This window comes from Leptinotarsa decemlineata, unplaced genomic scaffold, assembly GCF_025532065.1.
Source record: "Leptinotarsa decemlineata unplaced genomic scaffold, Ldec_3_MD MMD2_tig00026299_RagTag_RagTag, whole genome shotgun sequence".
Classification (NCBI taxonomy): Eukaryota; Metazoa; Arthropoda; class Insecta; order Coleoptera; family Chrysomelidae; genus Leptinotarsa; species Leptinotarsa decemlineata.
The window spans coordinates 586098-602904 of record NW_027412676.1 but is presented as its reverse complement, the minus strand read 5'-3'; the positions used below and the strand labels follow the sequence as shown (position 1 = coordinate 602904).

Sequence of the window (16807 nt, the reverse complement as noted above, 5' to 3'; positions counted from 1 at the left end):
TATACATATACATATACATATATATATATATATATATATATATATATATATATATATATATATATATTATATATATATATATATATATCTATATATACATATATATATATATATATATATATATATATATATATATATATATATATATATATATATATATATCTATAAAATCTAGAAAGGTTAATGCAGTCAAGCTGCTGGAAAATAATTCCATGAAAATCGAAAAATAAATAGATAAGTACTCTTTGATCATAATATATCATAATATAATAGGTGGTTCCACTTATGTTTCGCTTGCGTTTACGCAGCTATTTTTATCAAGTACTTTCTTGGTTTTTTCTCATTTTGTCTTCAATCGAGGACCGCCTGCCCGGTACTGACGATGCCCAATAGGCTGAAACAGCTGTATACCGGTGGCTCTTAAATTGAAATCAATATGGGAATGATCAAAGAGTACTTATCTATTTATTTTTTTATATATGTATATATATATATATATATATATATATATATATATATATATATATATATATATATATATATATATATGATTGATGCAACTAATTTTCCTTTATTTTGAGTATTTCAATATTAAATTCTACAAAAAGGATTTGAAGCTTTATATCTTCTATTAATTATCTGCGAGCGCTTTCGACAGTTGGTAGTACTGTCATCCCTCAAACCCTCACCCTCAAACTGAACTGGTCATCCTGTTGTCTGCCTCTTTATACGGTCAGAGCGTCTTAACTCAGGTATTTCAGGTACTTTAGGTAAATTTGCCTGTATTTTTTCTGCAATAGGTACTCTGTTTTGTGTTGGATCTTCTCTAGGAATGTGTATAGTTTTGTTTGATATATTGAATGTGAGGTCTCGTTGTGTTTTGATTTGTACTTGTTCCTCGATAAGTGATTTATGACTGTTAAATTTATGGATGTTCAAGTTTTCCCAAATGTCCATGCGTAAACGTAAACGTAAACGTCGGTTGATTGGTCAAACCACCAACACTGACATAAAAACTTGGAAAGTTGACTCGGGTGTCACACCAATAGGTGATTTCCACTTATGTTTCACTTGCGTTTACGTAGCAATATTTATCAAGTACTTTCTTAGTTTTTCTCATTTTGTCTTCAATCGAGGACCGCCTGTCCGGTACTGACGATGCACAATAAGCTGAAACAGCTGTCTACCGGTGGCTCTCAGATTGAAATCAATATGGGAGTGATCAGAAAGTACTTATCTATTTATTTTTTGATTTTCATGGAATTATTTTCCAGCAGCTTGACTGCATTAACCTTTTTAGATTTCATATCATTTCTAGAAACATGTGAATTCGTTTTCCGATGGCATTTCAGGTTAGCTTCCCAAATTTCTGCTACCGCAGTTGTCGGTTGATTGGTCAAACCACCAACACTGACATAAAAACTTGGCAAGTTGATTTGGGTGTCACACCAATAGGTGGATTCCACTTATGTTTCGCTTGCGTTTACGCAGGCATTTTTATCAAGTACTTCCTTGGTTTTTCTCATTTTGTCTTCAATCGAGGACCGCCTGCCTGATACTGACGATGCCCAATAGGCTGAAACAGCTGTCTACCGGCGGCTCTTAGATTGAAATCAATATGGGAATGATCAAAAAGTACTCATCTATTTATTTTTCGATTTTCATAGAATTATTTTCCAGCAGCTTGACTGCATTAACCTTTCTAGATTATATATATATATATATATATATATATATATATATATATATATATATATATATATATATATATATATATATATACAGAGATGAAGATGCTATTGAGTGTGTACGATATAAATCAAAAATCAAAAAGGGAAAATTTGTGGACAGAACATTCAAAAAATGGAGACAAACCGCAATTGGCTGCACCGCGCTGTAAGGCCAATAGCCAGAAACACGTGTTCGCGGTTTGCCTCCATATATATATATATATATATATATATATATATATATATATATATATATATATATATATATATATATATATATATAAATACATATATATATATATATATGAGAAACTTTTTTTTCGAAAAGTTTCAATGAAGTTTAACTTCGGCACTTGTTTGTGCTTCAAATTCAACTTAAAATGATGCGGCCAACTGCGACCCAGTGACGTTCAGTTTTTGTCAAATTCAACTTTTTTCTTGAAAAAAATTGCAAAAGTGCAAGTTACTTGAAAAAGTTGTGTCTAAGGCAATTTCATATCCATATGCCAAATTTCATGCAACTAGGATAAAGTTAACGTTTTGCTTATTTTTGACAGATAGATATCCCCTTTATTTTTAAAAACAAGTTCAATTGATTGTCATCAATGCTTGTATACACAACAAACTCATCATGGAGTTTAACTTTTCTGATACATTTTTATTCATACGGACATTTTTAATGAGAAATTAAAAATTTGCTATAAAAATTTTAACATGACTGGTGCGAAGTTTCAATCACTTGGCTATTTTCTTAAACAAACCTTTGATTTCGAAAAAGCAGAGGCAACTAAAAAAAATGCAAATAATTTTGATAGAACTATTATTATTATTATAAATTTCAAACAACAATAATATTATAGAAAATACAAATGGGACAAATGGGTACAAAAAATTACTTATTGATCTAAATGAGGTTGTCAAACACTTATAGCCTACATTTCAGTATGTCGTCCTCCACGTTCAATACAAATTATGGTCCTTCTACTGACATCTGTTCCTGCATTTTTAATAAATCGGGAATTTATATTTGCACAGCACTCGCGAATGGTATTTTCCAGATGTTGTATGTCAGTAAATGGTCTACTTCGGTACACTTTTTGTTTCAGGTAACCCCACAAGAAAAAGTCTAAAGGCGTCAAGTCGGGTGATCTAGGTGGCCAATAATGTTCCCAGTTACGTCCAATAACTTTGTCTCTGAACATTTGTTGGAGGGACTATTTTACAGCAACCGTGTGATGTATTGGTGCGCCATCAAGCTGATACCATAAGTCGTATTTAATATTTAACGGCATATTATCTGAAACTTCACTAACCTCATTATTTGAAACGTTGAGATAACCGACGGATGATGAATTTTCTCTAAAGAAAAATGGCCCAATTATTTGGTCGTCAAGTATCCCACACCATATATTAGTTTTAAAGGAATACTGATCACCACATTCAACTGTGAAATTGGTATTCTCTTGGGGCCACCATCGGCAATTTTGAGAACTTACCGTTCCATTTGAAGAGAACGTTGCCTCATCTGTCCATAAATTTTTATACGGAAACTTCACATTTTCTTCTCTCTCTCTACTTGAAACCAGAATGAAAACCCCAAACGGACATCAAAATCTCGTTCTTTTAATGTTTTAATAAATTTTTGCTTGTAAGGCCAAAGTTTATTCTTTAATAAAATTTTTCGAACACTTTCTCTCTTGTAATCCGTATTTTTTATAATAAACAAATGTTAAGTTGGGCCTCCTCATCATATTTACTTGGAGTGTGCTTTTTCTTAAATTGATTTGCTACGGATCATGTTTCTCTGAATTTCGACTTTATCCTTGACACAGTAGTATGTTGAACATTTTTCCTGGATGCCCTTCATTAAAAATGTTAGCTACTTGCTGGTGTAGTCTATTCTCACCACATATTAAAACTATTTCTATTCTTTCCTGAAGAGACAACATTATCGCAACAATAATTGTTAAAAATTTGACAAGTAAATCAACAACTTGACACTACCATAGCATGCATTTTGTTTGTCAAGACCTACTTAAAAATTTTATTCAACGTGATTAAGCATCCTCACCGCCCTAGTTATTGTTTATAAATAATCTTCGAATACTGAATATTGAAATTTTAATGTCATTTCAACTCTAGTGATTTTATTAATACTTATTGCAGTTTTTGAGTTGTGTTTGCTTTCTCAAAATTGAAAGTACTGACGTTTGTTTAAGAAAATAGCCAAGTGATTGAAACTTTGCACCAGTCATGTTGAAATTTTTATAGCACATTTTCAATTTCTCTCTAGAAATGTCCGTATAAGTAAAAATTTATCAGAAAAGTTACTAATAATGTACAGTCAGTCAATGGATCAGAAATTTCATCGAAGACCTTTATACTGATATCTGCGATAACGCGAATATTCATGCTCCAATCTATCTATAATTATAAATGCGAAAGTCACTAACTTACCACTCACACATTCATCTCTCCGTACTAGTACTAGTAAGTCCTAGGAAGCTAAAATTTGGTATATAGATGATTCTCAGCTCCTAGATGCGCACTACCCCGTGGGGATTGAAGGAGCGCGTTTATATATGAAAATTACTTTTCATCACTGTTTCTCGGTACTGCTATATATTTGGAGGCTGAAATTTTGTAGGTAGGTTCGTTTTATGTTGTAGATGTTAAGTAAACATATTTTCAGATATCCCAACTGGGGAAACATAAGAAAATCAAATTTTCATCACTATTTCTCCGTATCTCTATATTTTCGGAGGCTGAAATTTTTTATATAGGTTCGTTTCAAGTCGTAGATGTTTAGTAAGAAAATATTTTCAAATATTTCAACTGATTCGTCCCCCTGGGGATAGAAAGGGCGTGTTCACATATGAAAATTAAATTTTCGTCACTGTTTCTCCGTACCGTTATATTTTCCGCGGCTGAAATTTTCTAATAGGTTCATTTCATGTTGCAGATGAACAATAAGAAAGGATTTTCAAATATCCCAACTGGAGTGCTACCCGCGAGAAAAAGATGCGTTCCTAAAATAAAGTTACCTTTTCATCACTGTTTCTTCGTATCGCTATTCTATCGGAGGCTGAAATTTTGTATGTAGTAGTGTAGGTGTGCAATTAGAAAGAATTTTCGAATATTTCAACAGGGCGCCCCCACTGGAGATAAAAGGGTCTCATTTACATTTGAAAATTACCTATTCATCACTGTTCTCCGTACCGCTATATTTTCGAAGGCTGAAATTTTGTATGTAGGTTCGTTACCTGTTGCAGATGTGGTGCGGTGGGGAAAAAGGAGAGTTTATAAAATGAAGTTACCTTCACATCACCGTTTCTCTCTAACGGTATATTTTCGAATACTGAAATTTTTTATGTTTTATATTGTATGTGTGCAATAAGAGAAATGTTATGAATATTCCAACTGAGACGCCAGCCGCGAAGAAAGAAGGTACGTTCATAGAAAAAAAATAGCTTTTTATTACTTTTCCTCCATGCCCTCAAATTTCCGGTGTGTAAATTTATATTCAGTATCAGCACGCCACCCATGCGGAGCCGGGGCGACTCGCTAGTTTGAAACATATGAACAACAAATTATCTTGCTCCAGGCTCATCTTCAATGAAGGGGAGGTATTCAGAGACAAAACATTACTCAAATACTGGGTGATTTAAAAAGGTCTTCCAAATTATTCACCTGGTGCTATTCATAGTAAAAAACGGCATTATTAGTGTTTTGAGGAATGGAAGTTATAAAATGATCTGAAATAATTCAAGAGCGCTGATAGTTGAAAAAATACGCATCATGGAAACTTACCCTCTAAATCGAACAATTTTAATAAAATCAACTCATATTTGATACAAATGAATACTCCCTCTTAAACATATTTCCACAAATAATTTTCTGAAAAATGTCAGCTGATTTTATCTGAGTCACGTTTTAGTTTTTCAAACATTTCATATCGAACAGTATCTAGAGTATATAGATCATATGAAGAGTACCTATGTTGAAGCTGACATTCCATGTTATATTGTGAAGAATATTATCAAATATATTTTATTCTATGTGAAATGAAGCAATTGTTCTTTCGAAACCAAAACGAAAGAATAGTCTGGTTTTTGCCACTCTTACTATATTATTCAAGATACATTCGAAACAATGAATGATAAAGAATACACTTCGAAGATCAAACTAAGGAATTTGTTTTTATAAATTGATGAATGTGTTTATACCATATGGCCTACAAGGACATATTCAAACAAATACATTGAACTGACCTAATTACAATATACCTTTATATACATCTACAACCACAGTCGGTAATAACAGGCAGTACTTAATGACTTTATTACCCGAGTTTTGTTTACTTGTGACAATATTATTCAAAAACCATTGAAGTGATCAAGTCAATTTGGTCATTTAGTAGGTTACATCCGCAATGCTTATATTGATGAATTTCCAAAGACACCAAATTATTGGGTTTCCAATCCTTGCCTGCATAGTGCAAGATTCGGTAACTTGTAGTTATATTCCAAAGAATAGTTTGTAAACGTCGAATCATTTCCACCTAGTTTGAAGGACCTTTCGTGTTCAGCATACAGTTTAGAAGATTTTCGGCCACATTGTCCCACATAAACACTATTACACTCTGGACAATCAAGCTCATAAACTCCATATTTCTCCATCTTGTCCACTTTATTTTTGGCAACAGATATAGGTGTAGGTATATACCCTATTCCAGTTCATTGTATTCTTTTGAATGTTTTTCATGACAAAACTGTAGTAACGTTATTTGCAAATACAAGTGGTATAAAAACATAGAAAGTTCCAATTCTCATTTCTTATGAAATCGTTTCTTCAGATTCTAGCCTTCTTTGCTTTGCTTTCTTTGGATGACATCGACCGCCAACGAGATTTATTTTGTTTTCCATTGCTGATTTTGCTGTGTGGCAGCTAGTTTGACAACTAACCCAAACGAAGCTTGACTTTGTGAGTGATTGCCTTGGGATGGTCTCGTTTATTCTTGATATCCGAGTATTAAGTTCTCTGTCGATCCCATAAATGGCATATTCGTAAGGAAAGATGTCGTCTATGTATGTTACGTATCTACATATGAGCTTTGCTGAATTCATCATTGTTCAACATGTACTCAGGATCTCTTCAACTTCCGCTCAAATGAGTGTTTGTCAGTAATTATGATCTCAGTTATGTTGATGTTTCTCCGATGAAGATTTCGCCCCATCAAAATTCATTTGGTCACACTCAAAATTCATTTGGTCAATCCAATTTCTGTCAGCGTTCGGTGGTTTGGTTTTTGTGAAGCTTCTATGGATGATGTTCATGGATCTGAAGCAGAGTTTCATATGGTACTAGTATCCAGTTCTTCTTGTCGTCAACGACAGTTATCTGACAGGCTTCTCTACCCTGCAGGATCTTCTTCTAGCTAAGTTCTGTTCTACCAGCTTATCCAAGTCATCATTCTGACAAAGATCTTTTCTCAGGTGGCCCAGTATCTCACCGATACTTCATTTTGTGTTACACAGCCTAAATGCACGGTCATTTGAAGTCTCAACAATTCCACTATTGATATATTAGTGATGGTTGGATTGATAATTCAGGTACTGTGTTGAGAGGATTCTTTGTTTGCATATGTTTTCCATATATTGCCGAATCCCTTCTCCATTACGATTCGAATCGAATGAACTTGAATTCATTTTTGTATTTTTCATTGAACGCATTGTTGGTGTTTTGAAACTCCGAAGGAGTGAATGAACCTTTAAAAATTGAGCACATATACAAGCATATTCGACCATTTTATTCTACCCAACCAATATATTTTCGACAATGCGGTATTTTCTCTTCCATTAGGAATTAGTAGCAACATTTTTCAAATGGAACACCCCCTTAATATCATTTTTGGAATCTATAATAATTAATCGACAACTTTTTTTTATATTTTCATATACCTGTTACCGTTTTCGAAATATGATGTGTGATAAAATTATCAGAAGAACATGTAGAAAGTTCAACTAGAGGTATCCGAATCTACCGCTAATGAAACTCAAGATGCGACTTTAGATTAATTTCAAAATGTTTGGGTGAATTTGAAAATCAAGAAAAAACTTTGAAAGTGGGAATATTGATATGAATAGTTATGAAAAAGTGAAACAATCATGTGGAATATTCCAAAATAAGTTCGAATCGCTAGCCGTTTACTTCCAAGCACTACTTCCGTCGTGGCAGATCTGATTTCATTGGGATCCAAATCTTCAAATGTTTGGGTAATCCTTTCTATCAATTCATCTCTCGAACGAAAGTTTCGTAAACTGTTTATTTGAACATTCCCCACAGATAAATATCTAATGGAATAAGATATGGTGATTTCGCTGCTCAATTCTATGGTCCCAAGCGCATTATCCACCGTCAAAAAGTCTATTCAGTTCTGCGCTCACTTCTCTTATCTAATATATAAAAATGGATTTTTGTTGGTTGGTTGGTTGGTTGTTTGGGAAGTAATAAACTTCTACATCGCTCAACCGATCGTGATGAAACTTGACATGTTTGAGTAATTTTTCATAGAGAAGGTTTTTAGGCTATCAATTTTTCTTTAACTCGCCATTTGATGGCGCTGTAGAACCATTTTTCGAAAGCACTGTTCCACAACGCTGCGCACGCCTAAGTTCGTTGATTCTGATTCTGTCAAAACATTGGAACAGCAGCGATACAGCCATACAGCATACATAGTACTAAGTAGTACTACAACTACCAAATTCTACGCGGGCGAAGCCACGGGCAACAACTAGTACAATATACAGAAGCTTCGTCTAGTTGATATCTACCAACATTTTCGATATTCTTCGAGTCGAAGTTTTCTGCAGTATCTTCAGATTATTCAGTTAGCTTCTGGATGTTAGTGATTTCTCATATATCGCGTACCTCAATTTGTTGTTTTTTAACATGCAGAAGACAAAAACTAATTTTCCTTTGAAATCCGCCTTCTTTCGTGACCTAAGGATTTCTACTGGATCAATAACGACAATTTTTTCTATTGAAAATGCCTTCCTTCGAAAATGTAGGTTCATCAAGAAAATGGATCTTCTTGAATGGGTATCAATAACATTTCACAAAATTCAATTTTTGGTTGAGAGTCTTGAGACTTCTTTGCTTTAATTTTGTAGAATTCATAATCATTAATTTCATGTCGTCAAAAGTTGCGGATCGAGGCAAGTTTATTGATCGTTTCAAAGCTGATCCAAATACATTGAAATTGTTTTGAATTCCTTGAGGTTCATTAGTGGTAGATTCTATACCTTTTTTCAAACTTTCTACATGTTCTACTGATGATTTTATCACACTGTCCTGAAAAGATAACCAAATTCACAAGAATTTCAATTGAATAGTTTTGTTCTATCGTTTCGAAGGTATTTCAAACTTCTGAAATAACGAAAATGTCACTTTCTAGGAAAATTCTACAACATTACTTTCGAATAGTAATCACCGCCTGCTTACATAATACTGAATGGGAATACCATACTGAAGGGACATTCTCACAAATAAATACTCATTATTCCGAAACTTGACTAGTTAAGGATATGCATGATAAGCATAGAAATAAAGCAAATTTCACCAGCTTCTCGTATTTTCAGTAATAGTATTTCTATTCGAAATAATCAACTTTCAGTCACTCTTTGAAGCAAACGAAAAAACAGCATTTTTTACTACCCTGAAGTACCAGCACTGCATTGTCGAAAATATTTCAGTTTGGTAAAGAATGTCCGAATATGCTCTCAATAGAATTTTCAAAGTGATCCGGTGTCTGGATCACTAGAAAAGTATCATGTGCCATTCACCGTAAATCAGCCTGTATATAGAGAATGAAAATTATTTTTCAGTGAAGTATCACTTTCCTTCTATTCTCACTTGAATAGATTTGAGGTAAACAAAGTGGTCGAAAGTTTTGATAAGATTTTCGCTTCAAAAGTGGCCCCTTCCTTAATTTTACGTATTTTCATATTTTGCCGACTAGTTCTTTTCCACCGTGTCATGCCTTGCAGTACGTTTTCAAAGGGTCACCTGATCAAAAAAAACATATTGTCCCAAATAACCAGATGTTAACAAACAATAAAAAATTGTTTGTTATCAATAGTAAAGGTAGTTGTTTGAAATACCCTTGCCAAAAAAGTTTCCTTATTTTTTTCGCACAGCGAGAGGTCTTGACGACAGTTTGACGTGTAAACAGCAATTTGAATTCCTGAGGAATTGATTTTGATATGTTTTCCAAATTTCAACTTTGTTTTTGCGAGATTTTGACAAATAAATTAAATGTCGAAGTGGCCCTGAACTAATAGTTCAGGGCCACTTTGATCTATGAGAAGCTCCAATCAAAAGTTTTCAAGTGACAAACGTACCCTTGCCAAATGATTTATCGGCATTCGCTGAGAGCACTTAAATAATAGAAACCGTGTATTTGAAACAAATTCTTAATCTGCTGGGAAAAAATGCATGCGCTTTCTGTGGCATACTGCGGATGCTTTTGACGTTTATTGAAAAAGCTACTTCAACAAAATATGTTGAGTATTTTATTTCTGATTTCACTTGTCTTTTATAGAAAGAAATACTATTCATTACCTGAAATTAGGAGACAAAGATGAAGCCTACTTAGAATTTTTGTTAAATTTCCTTCAATGATTATTGTTTTTTATTTGAAATGATCATTTCAACTATTGCTATTCACTGTCATTATTTACATATTGAAATTTCACTCATTGTACAATTATTCATCTAGCCATATTCATTTCGAGTCGAGATGAATTGTTTCCTCCACAAATTAACGTGTTGAGTTTATTCTTCATTTCACGAATCTGTTAATTATTTTCCACCTTTTTTCACACAAGTGATTTTGTCTTCAAACTAACTTATTAAACAACTACGGTACTGGTATCTTCAGGACTTTCAATTTTCATCGTCAATATTGAATTCGCTTTCTTCTCTTCGCTTCCATATCAATTTACAACTTTTCAGACAATGGAAGTCCAAACTTCAGATAACCACATCTAAGTTCTGTTAGACTACACAAGAAGTCACGTTTGATTGGACTATAATACTTGTTATGATACCGTTGAATACAATTCGCCAATATCTCATTACTTCATGTCGCATGATATAAATGAACTTAGCTTGCACATTTAAAAAAATTAGGCCTCCTTCATTGCCATTATAGAAATATGTTTTGGGCATTTTTTTAAGTGCACATTTTTTTTATTTTTTGAGAATGTGGACCTCTTTTTCCAACGAGTTTACAAATCTTCTATTTAATATTATACTCGTATTGCCATCGATATCAGGATAATATTCCAAAATAGCATTCCAAAAGCTACTTTCTCTCTCCGGCAACGGCTAATAAATCAAACAAATCCACTAATCCACCGTATATGTGATCATCAACGCAAAATTGGGTTTCATCCCCCACACGAAACATATTTTCGATGGGCAATCGCGATCGCATTGTGAGCAACAATGCCTCTGTGGATATCGCGCAGGCCGTAGATTCGATATTCATTGTTTTCCGGGGTACTTATCTTCCTACGAATACCGTTAGGATGACACAATGACAAGGGTGCCTTATCTAAAAAATTGCCGTGCCAATGGCGACGTTTGAAAATTCAACATGATAAGATCACTACTCTTTTGTTCAATCTACTTTATCTACAGGGAGAGTTAACCAAAATACAGTATCTTCTTTGATTGTCACAATTTACTGTCTACATTCCGTCTACTTTTTTGCAAGTTTCAACCAAATCGGTTGCTGGATCGAAACTCGTACAAAAATTACCCTTACGAATGATTCATAAAGTTGGTCCTATGTAAATCAAACTCCTCGTGTGCCGGTTTTCTTGAGTACACTCTAGTTACCGCATAGCGATCAGATGGAACTATCCAGAGGTCAGTTAATTGTAACAGAAGGCAGAGTAGGTACTCACTGATGTACCCTTCAAATATACTAATTTATATCAGAGTACTAGTTACTATTCATTCAGGAGGGATTTTGTTTTTACATCCACTTTCGTCACCTCAGAAAATAATTTGAGAAATGAGTTCACAAGATGTTGAATGAAATACTTTTTTATCATAAACACATTCATGGATAACAAGGTAACGTGTGTTCTGTGACAGAAAGTAAATAATAATGAAAATTGATAGGGAATGGATTAAATTTTGAGAATTGGATTAAAAGTTGAGCCTGAATGTTCAACTTTGTTTCCGAATCTAGGGGACTAGACAGTAACTATGTCCTGTCCGATAGTTGTCAAACTGTACAATAAATGGCGGTAAGCTTCAATGCGAAGCGAGAAGTTTCTAGTCTCCATTCTCGAGAGTACTAGGTCCACCCGCTGCCTCGTATAAAAACGCGCGCGCCATCCAGCCAGTAATGTCATTCCACGATATTTCGAAAACAAGTGAATTTAGTAAGCGACTAGGTAGGTAAAGTGCTGTACGTGCTGTGGTGAATGATGTGAGTGGCGTCATTAGCAAGTTTTCAATACTCGATTCTTCACTTCAGCATTTTTAATGACAAAATTATGTCGGAAGCAGAAAAGAGAAAACGGCAGTATAGCGCGGAATATATGAAATATGGATTTATTGAAAATCCCACAAATTCATCTTTGCCCATGTGCCTTCTTTGTCAAAAAACATTTTCGAATGAAACGATCAAACCCTCAAGGCTACAAGATCATTTAAATAAAATGCATTCAGATGAAAAAGGAACACTCAGGTCAGCCAACTGTGTCAAAATTTTTTTCATCGGCTTCCAAGCAAGACGACGACGGATCCGAGCTCCCTACAATATCTTCTTGCTAATTGCTCAAAGAGGTAAACCTCACACCATTGGAAAGGATTTAATTTCACCGGCAATAAAAGAATTAATAACTACTGTGCTTCATGAACCAGCGGCAGATATTATCCGAAAAATTCTTTTGAACAATAGTTCCTTGCAAAGACGAATAAGTGAGATGACTGAAAACATTGAAGAGTCATTGTGCAGTCATCTGAAGACTTCTAAATTCTCAATTCAGTTAGATGAGCACATTTTACCAACCAATTAAGCATTATTGTTGTCATACGTGAGGTTTGTTAAAAATGAGAAAATATATCAAGAACTACCATTTGCCAGAAATTCAGGGAGTGATACAAAAAAAGAAACCATATATAATACACTGGAAAAATTTTGTGATGAGAAAGAAATTCCACTGAAGAATATTATATCAGCTGCTACGGATGGCGCTCCATCTATGATAGGACGTCACAAAGGCTTCATAGCGTACTTAAAATATAAAATCCCAGATGTGCTCGCTGTACATTGCGTCCTTATAGGCAACAATTGGTTGCGAAAAATTTGAGTGAGCGCCTCTCTCAATCACTGCAATATATCATCAAAGCAGTCAATAAAATCCGAAACAGCTCTTTAAATGACAAATTATTCAATCAGCTTTGTGCTGCTAATGATGAAGATTTCAACCGATTGCTATTTCACACAGAAGTGCGTTGGTTATCAAGAGGTTACTGTCTGACTCGATTTTACAATCTATTTGACTCTGTAATAGAGTCCTTAGAAAACGAAGACAAAAAATTGCACGACAACCTCATCACTTTAAAGAATGATATTGCGTATTTAACAGACCTGTATAAATGAATTGATGGATATAGCCATTATTATGTGGTAGGAAATCATAGTGAAGAAAAGATAAATGAAACTTATTTACCACCTTTATTTGTAACTAACGTTACGGAACTTTCGTCCCATATGGACATTTTCTAAGTTATACAATAAACTTGTTTGAAAATGTCTGTATAGGACGAAACTGCAGTAACGTTGGTTACAAATAAAAGAGGTAAAAAACATAGAAAATTTCATTTCTCTTTTCATTACCTGTATAAATTATTCAATGATGCCAATCAACAACTTTAAGGTGACGACTTGAATTTGATTGAAACAAAAAATGTCATTGCTGCTTTTATAGCCAAATTGTTCTTATACAAGAATAATATCGACATACGTAATATTCGCAATTTCCTCAATTTGTCAGCAGTATCCTTCAACAATGACGACTTGCTTGTTCACTGCCAACATTTGGAAAACCTCCACAGTGATTTCGCAGAACGGTTCCAGGACATTTCAAAATTGGAAATTTTATCGTGAAATATATAAAGCATGTTTCAAATTTGTATCGAAATTTCCTTGATAACATGAACTTGTCCGGAATAATTGTTTTCCCTAATGAATACGATACTGGCATTGTACTGAAACAACTGACTTCCAACCCCCAAACGACCTCGATCAGTTGATGAATCCATAAAGCTACGCTGGAGTATGTACAAGTTATAAAATGAAAGTAGCACTCTGACGATGTGCCACCATATTAAACCGGAAACAGATCATTTTGATCATGTTTGCGGGACTTTATCTCTCGGAAACATAAAAACACACACACATATATGAATAGTCATAAAATAAATTCCTACCTCCATATGACCGACTGCTCTGCTGACCTAGCCTTTGTGATAAGCAAAGTTTTCTCTCCGTTTCTGTAACAAAAAAAAATATTAATATTCGAAGTTTGCATTTAGTGCGGATAATATATTGTAAAAATATATGTATATTATATAAAAATATAATAATGAACTTCCTATGTTTTTATAGAGAGTTTCAATTTTCATTTTTCATGATGATATCCTACCAGGTAGTATCACATCCATCAATTCATCAGTATATATATACAGTGTACTTCTTTAATGTCCCTCCCCCTGTTATTTTTTAAACGAGTCAACTCAGAAAATTGAAATTTGAGATAATGAAATAAATACATGAATACTTTATTTTGAAGTGAAATTGACAAATGAGATTTTCAAGATGGCGACTGGGCGCCATCTGGGAAAAAATATATGGAAAGGAGGGTCTTGTGATACATCTTTTTGAAGCTCCTGACATGTTTCAAAACCCTAGAATATAATGTCAATATCTTCAACTACTACAAAATAGTGAAACTTTCAATAATTGCCTGAATACATTGACATTCAACTACATAATATGAGGTAATAAGCTCGAGGTCAGTTCAGAAGATGCTCGAAATGGTTGCCTCGAACTTATTGACATATGGACAACCTATCCGATATTTCACGCCGAACATTTTCGAACACAGTTACGTCAATATCTCTACAAATATTCATTATTCTCTGTCGTATATCCAATATTGAAGCAGGTTCAGTTTTGTAAACCTTTTGCTTCGAATAGCTCCATGAAAAAAGTCCAGAGATGTCAAATCTGGCGAGAGGGCTGGCTATTCTGTAGGACTTCGACGGCCATTTCAACGACCGGGAAAAGTAGTATCCAAATAATTTTTTACTTGTCTGGAGTAATGTGGTGTTGCTCCATCTTGTTGAAATACAATATCCATATCGAATTCATTAGGATTCGCTTCAACGATTTCAGTGATGAGAGGATCAACAGTAGTTTCCAGCATAGTCAAATACAGTTCCCCTGTTGAATTTTTATCAATAAATAGAGGTCCAACAATATGGTTTCCCAATATTCCTGCCCAAACGTTAATTTTTTCTGGATATTATTTGCACTTGCTGTTTTTCCGGAATGGACGAATGACCTGAGGGCTTTTCATTATGTACACTACCAGTAGTTGTGAATTTTGATACAAGTTTTCTCAAATATTTTCTACAGATAGGACGATTAGGAAAACGTTCATCGAAAATCCCTTCAGTGTCGTGTTACTTACGCTTTGCACCGTATATAAAAATCGCTTCAATTTTATCTTCCAATGGACGAGAATTCACCATTTTAGAGATAGTTGACGTGTTACCTGTCTTCTAGTGAAACTGAAAACTAAATAAGAATATTTTAACTGAACAATGAGGTTCATTGTCGTACTGACAGTTTTTGTAATTTTTTTAAACAAAAAATAACTCAACAAACCTTATCGGGTTGTTGGAATTGCTATATGGCAGATAAGAAGAAATATTTATAGAAATATCGATAAAAATGTGTTTGTCTTCAGGAAATCAATAAATATTTCGCCTTTTTGTAGTAGATAAAAATATTGACTTCATATTCTAGGGTTGTGAAGTATTCATCAGGAGCTTCAAAATGATGTGTCACAAGATGGCGCCCAGTCGCCATCTGTCAATTTTACCTGAAAATAATGTATTTGTTGCGTCTTTATTTGTAATTTTCTGTTTTTATTACTATTATTATTGTTGGCATGGAGCGACTTCTAAGGGCGCATGCTCAAAACTCAATTGAAATCTGCTTATCTATCTAAACCATATCAATAGTGACCTACCTACGATCTCATGCTAAGTACGCTACGTGAATCGCTATTATTTTTGCTAATTACTTATTTCGCCGTGTGTGCTCTAGACTCTGTGTCATCTTCGACTGTTTGGTAACTCATTTTAACTTCCCGTTTTGTTGTACAATCCAGTGAAGCTGAAGAAAGAACACTCTAAGAAAGGGCCCTTTCAGAAGCAGGGATTTGTGCTAGGAATTCGGTGAGTTCGCTTTATGCCACAATTCTTACAGTCCACTCTTGTTTTCATTTTTATTATTTTTTAAGTATTAGAAGACGCGACAGTATTCATGCATTAATTTCATTATCTCAAATTCCAATTTGAGTTGACCCGTTCAAAAAATAACTACATGGCCTCAATCTATAAAATGTTATTCGATAGTTATTAGCCTATTGAGTTCATACAAATCAAATATTACAAATGTATTATGTTCTCGTTCTTGATACTTCCTATTGTCTGACAAGTGAGCACTGATGATGACGAAAGTCGAAAGCGCTTTGCAATAAGTTCATAATCATACACTTTCATACAAAATATCTTCGATTCATTCATTCAATAAGTGTATTCAGCTTCCCAAATATATTCTGTAATCGCAATGACTACCAAAATGTATAAAAAATATACAGGTCTGTATTTGAAAAATATATTGATGATGTATTTCAATGAAAGAAACGACGCATTGGAGAATGAGTTGAATCAGAATTTGAAAAACATGAAATGAAGCA

General features: G+C 34.0%; 1 protein-coding gene across 6 annotated transcripts in view; it reads right to left on the bottom strand.

The window, feature by feature from the left end:
* The window catches only part of LOC111512334 (uncharacterized), a 236630-nt gene that overhangs the window by 101179 nt on the left and 118644 nt on the right, over positions 1-16807 (bottom strand). For 4 of the 6 annotated variants that reach the window (XR_012466890.1, XR_012466889.1, XM_074180666.1 and 1 more), the window contains one exon: positions 14247-14309. Coding sequence is in view for 4 of the 6 variants with exons in the window: in XM_074180666.1 (XP_074036767.1) it covers positions 14247-14309 (63 nt within the window). In the remaining 2 variants the exon portion in view is untranslated. Of the gene's footprint in view, positions 1-4192; positions 4364-14246; positions 14310-16807 lie in introns of those variants that run through there. The other 2 variants (XM_074180664.1, XM_074180667.1) reach the window with 1 other exon arrangement.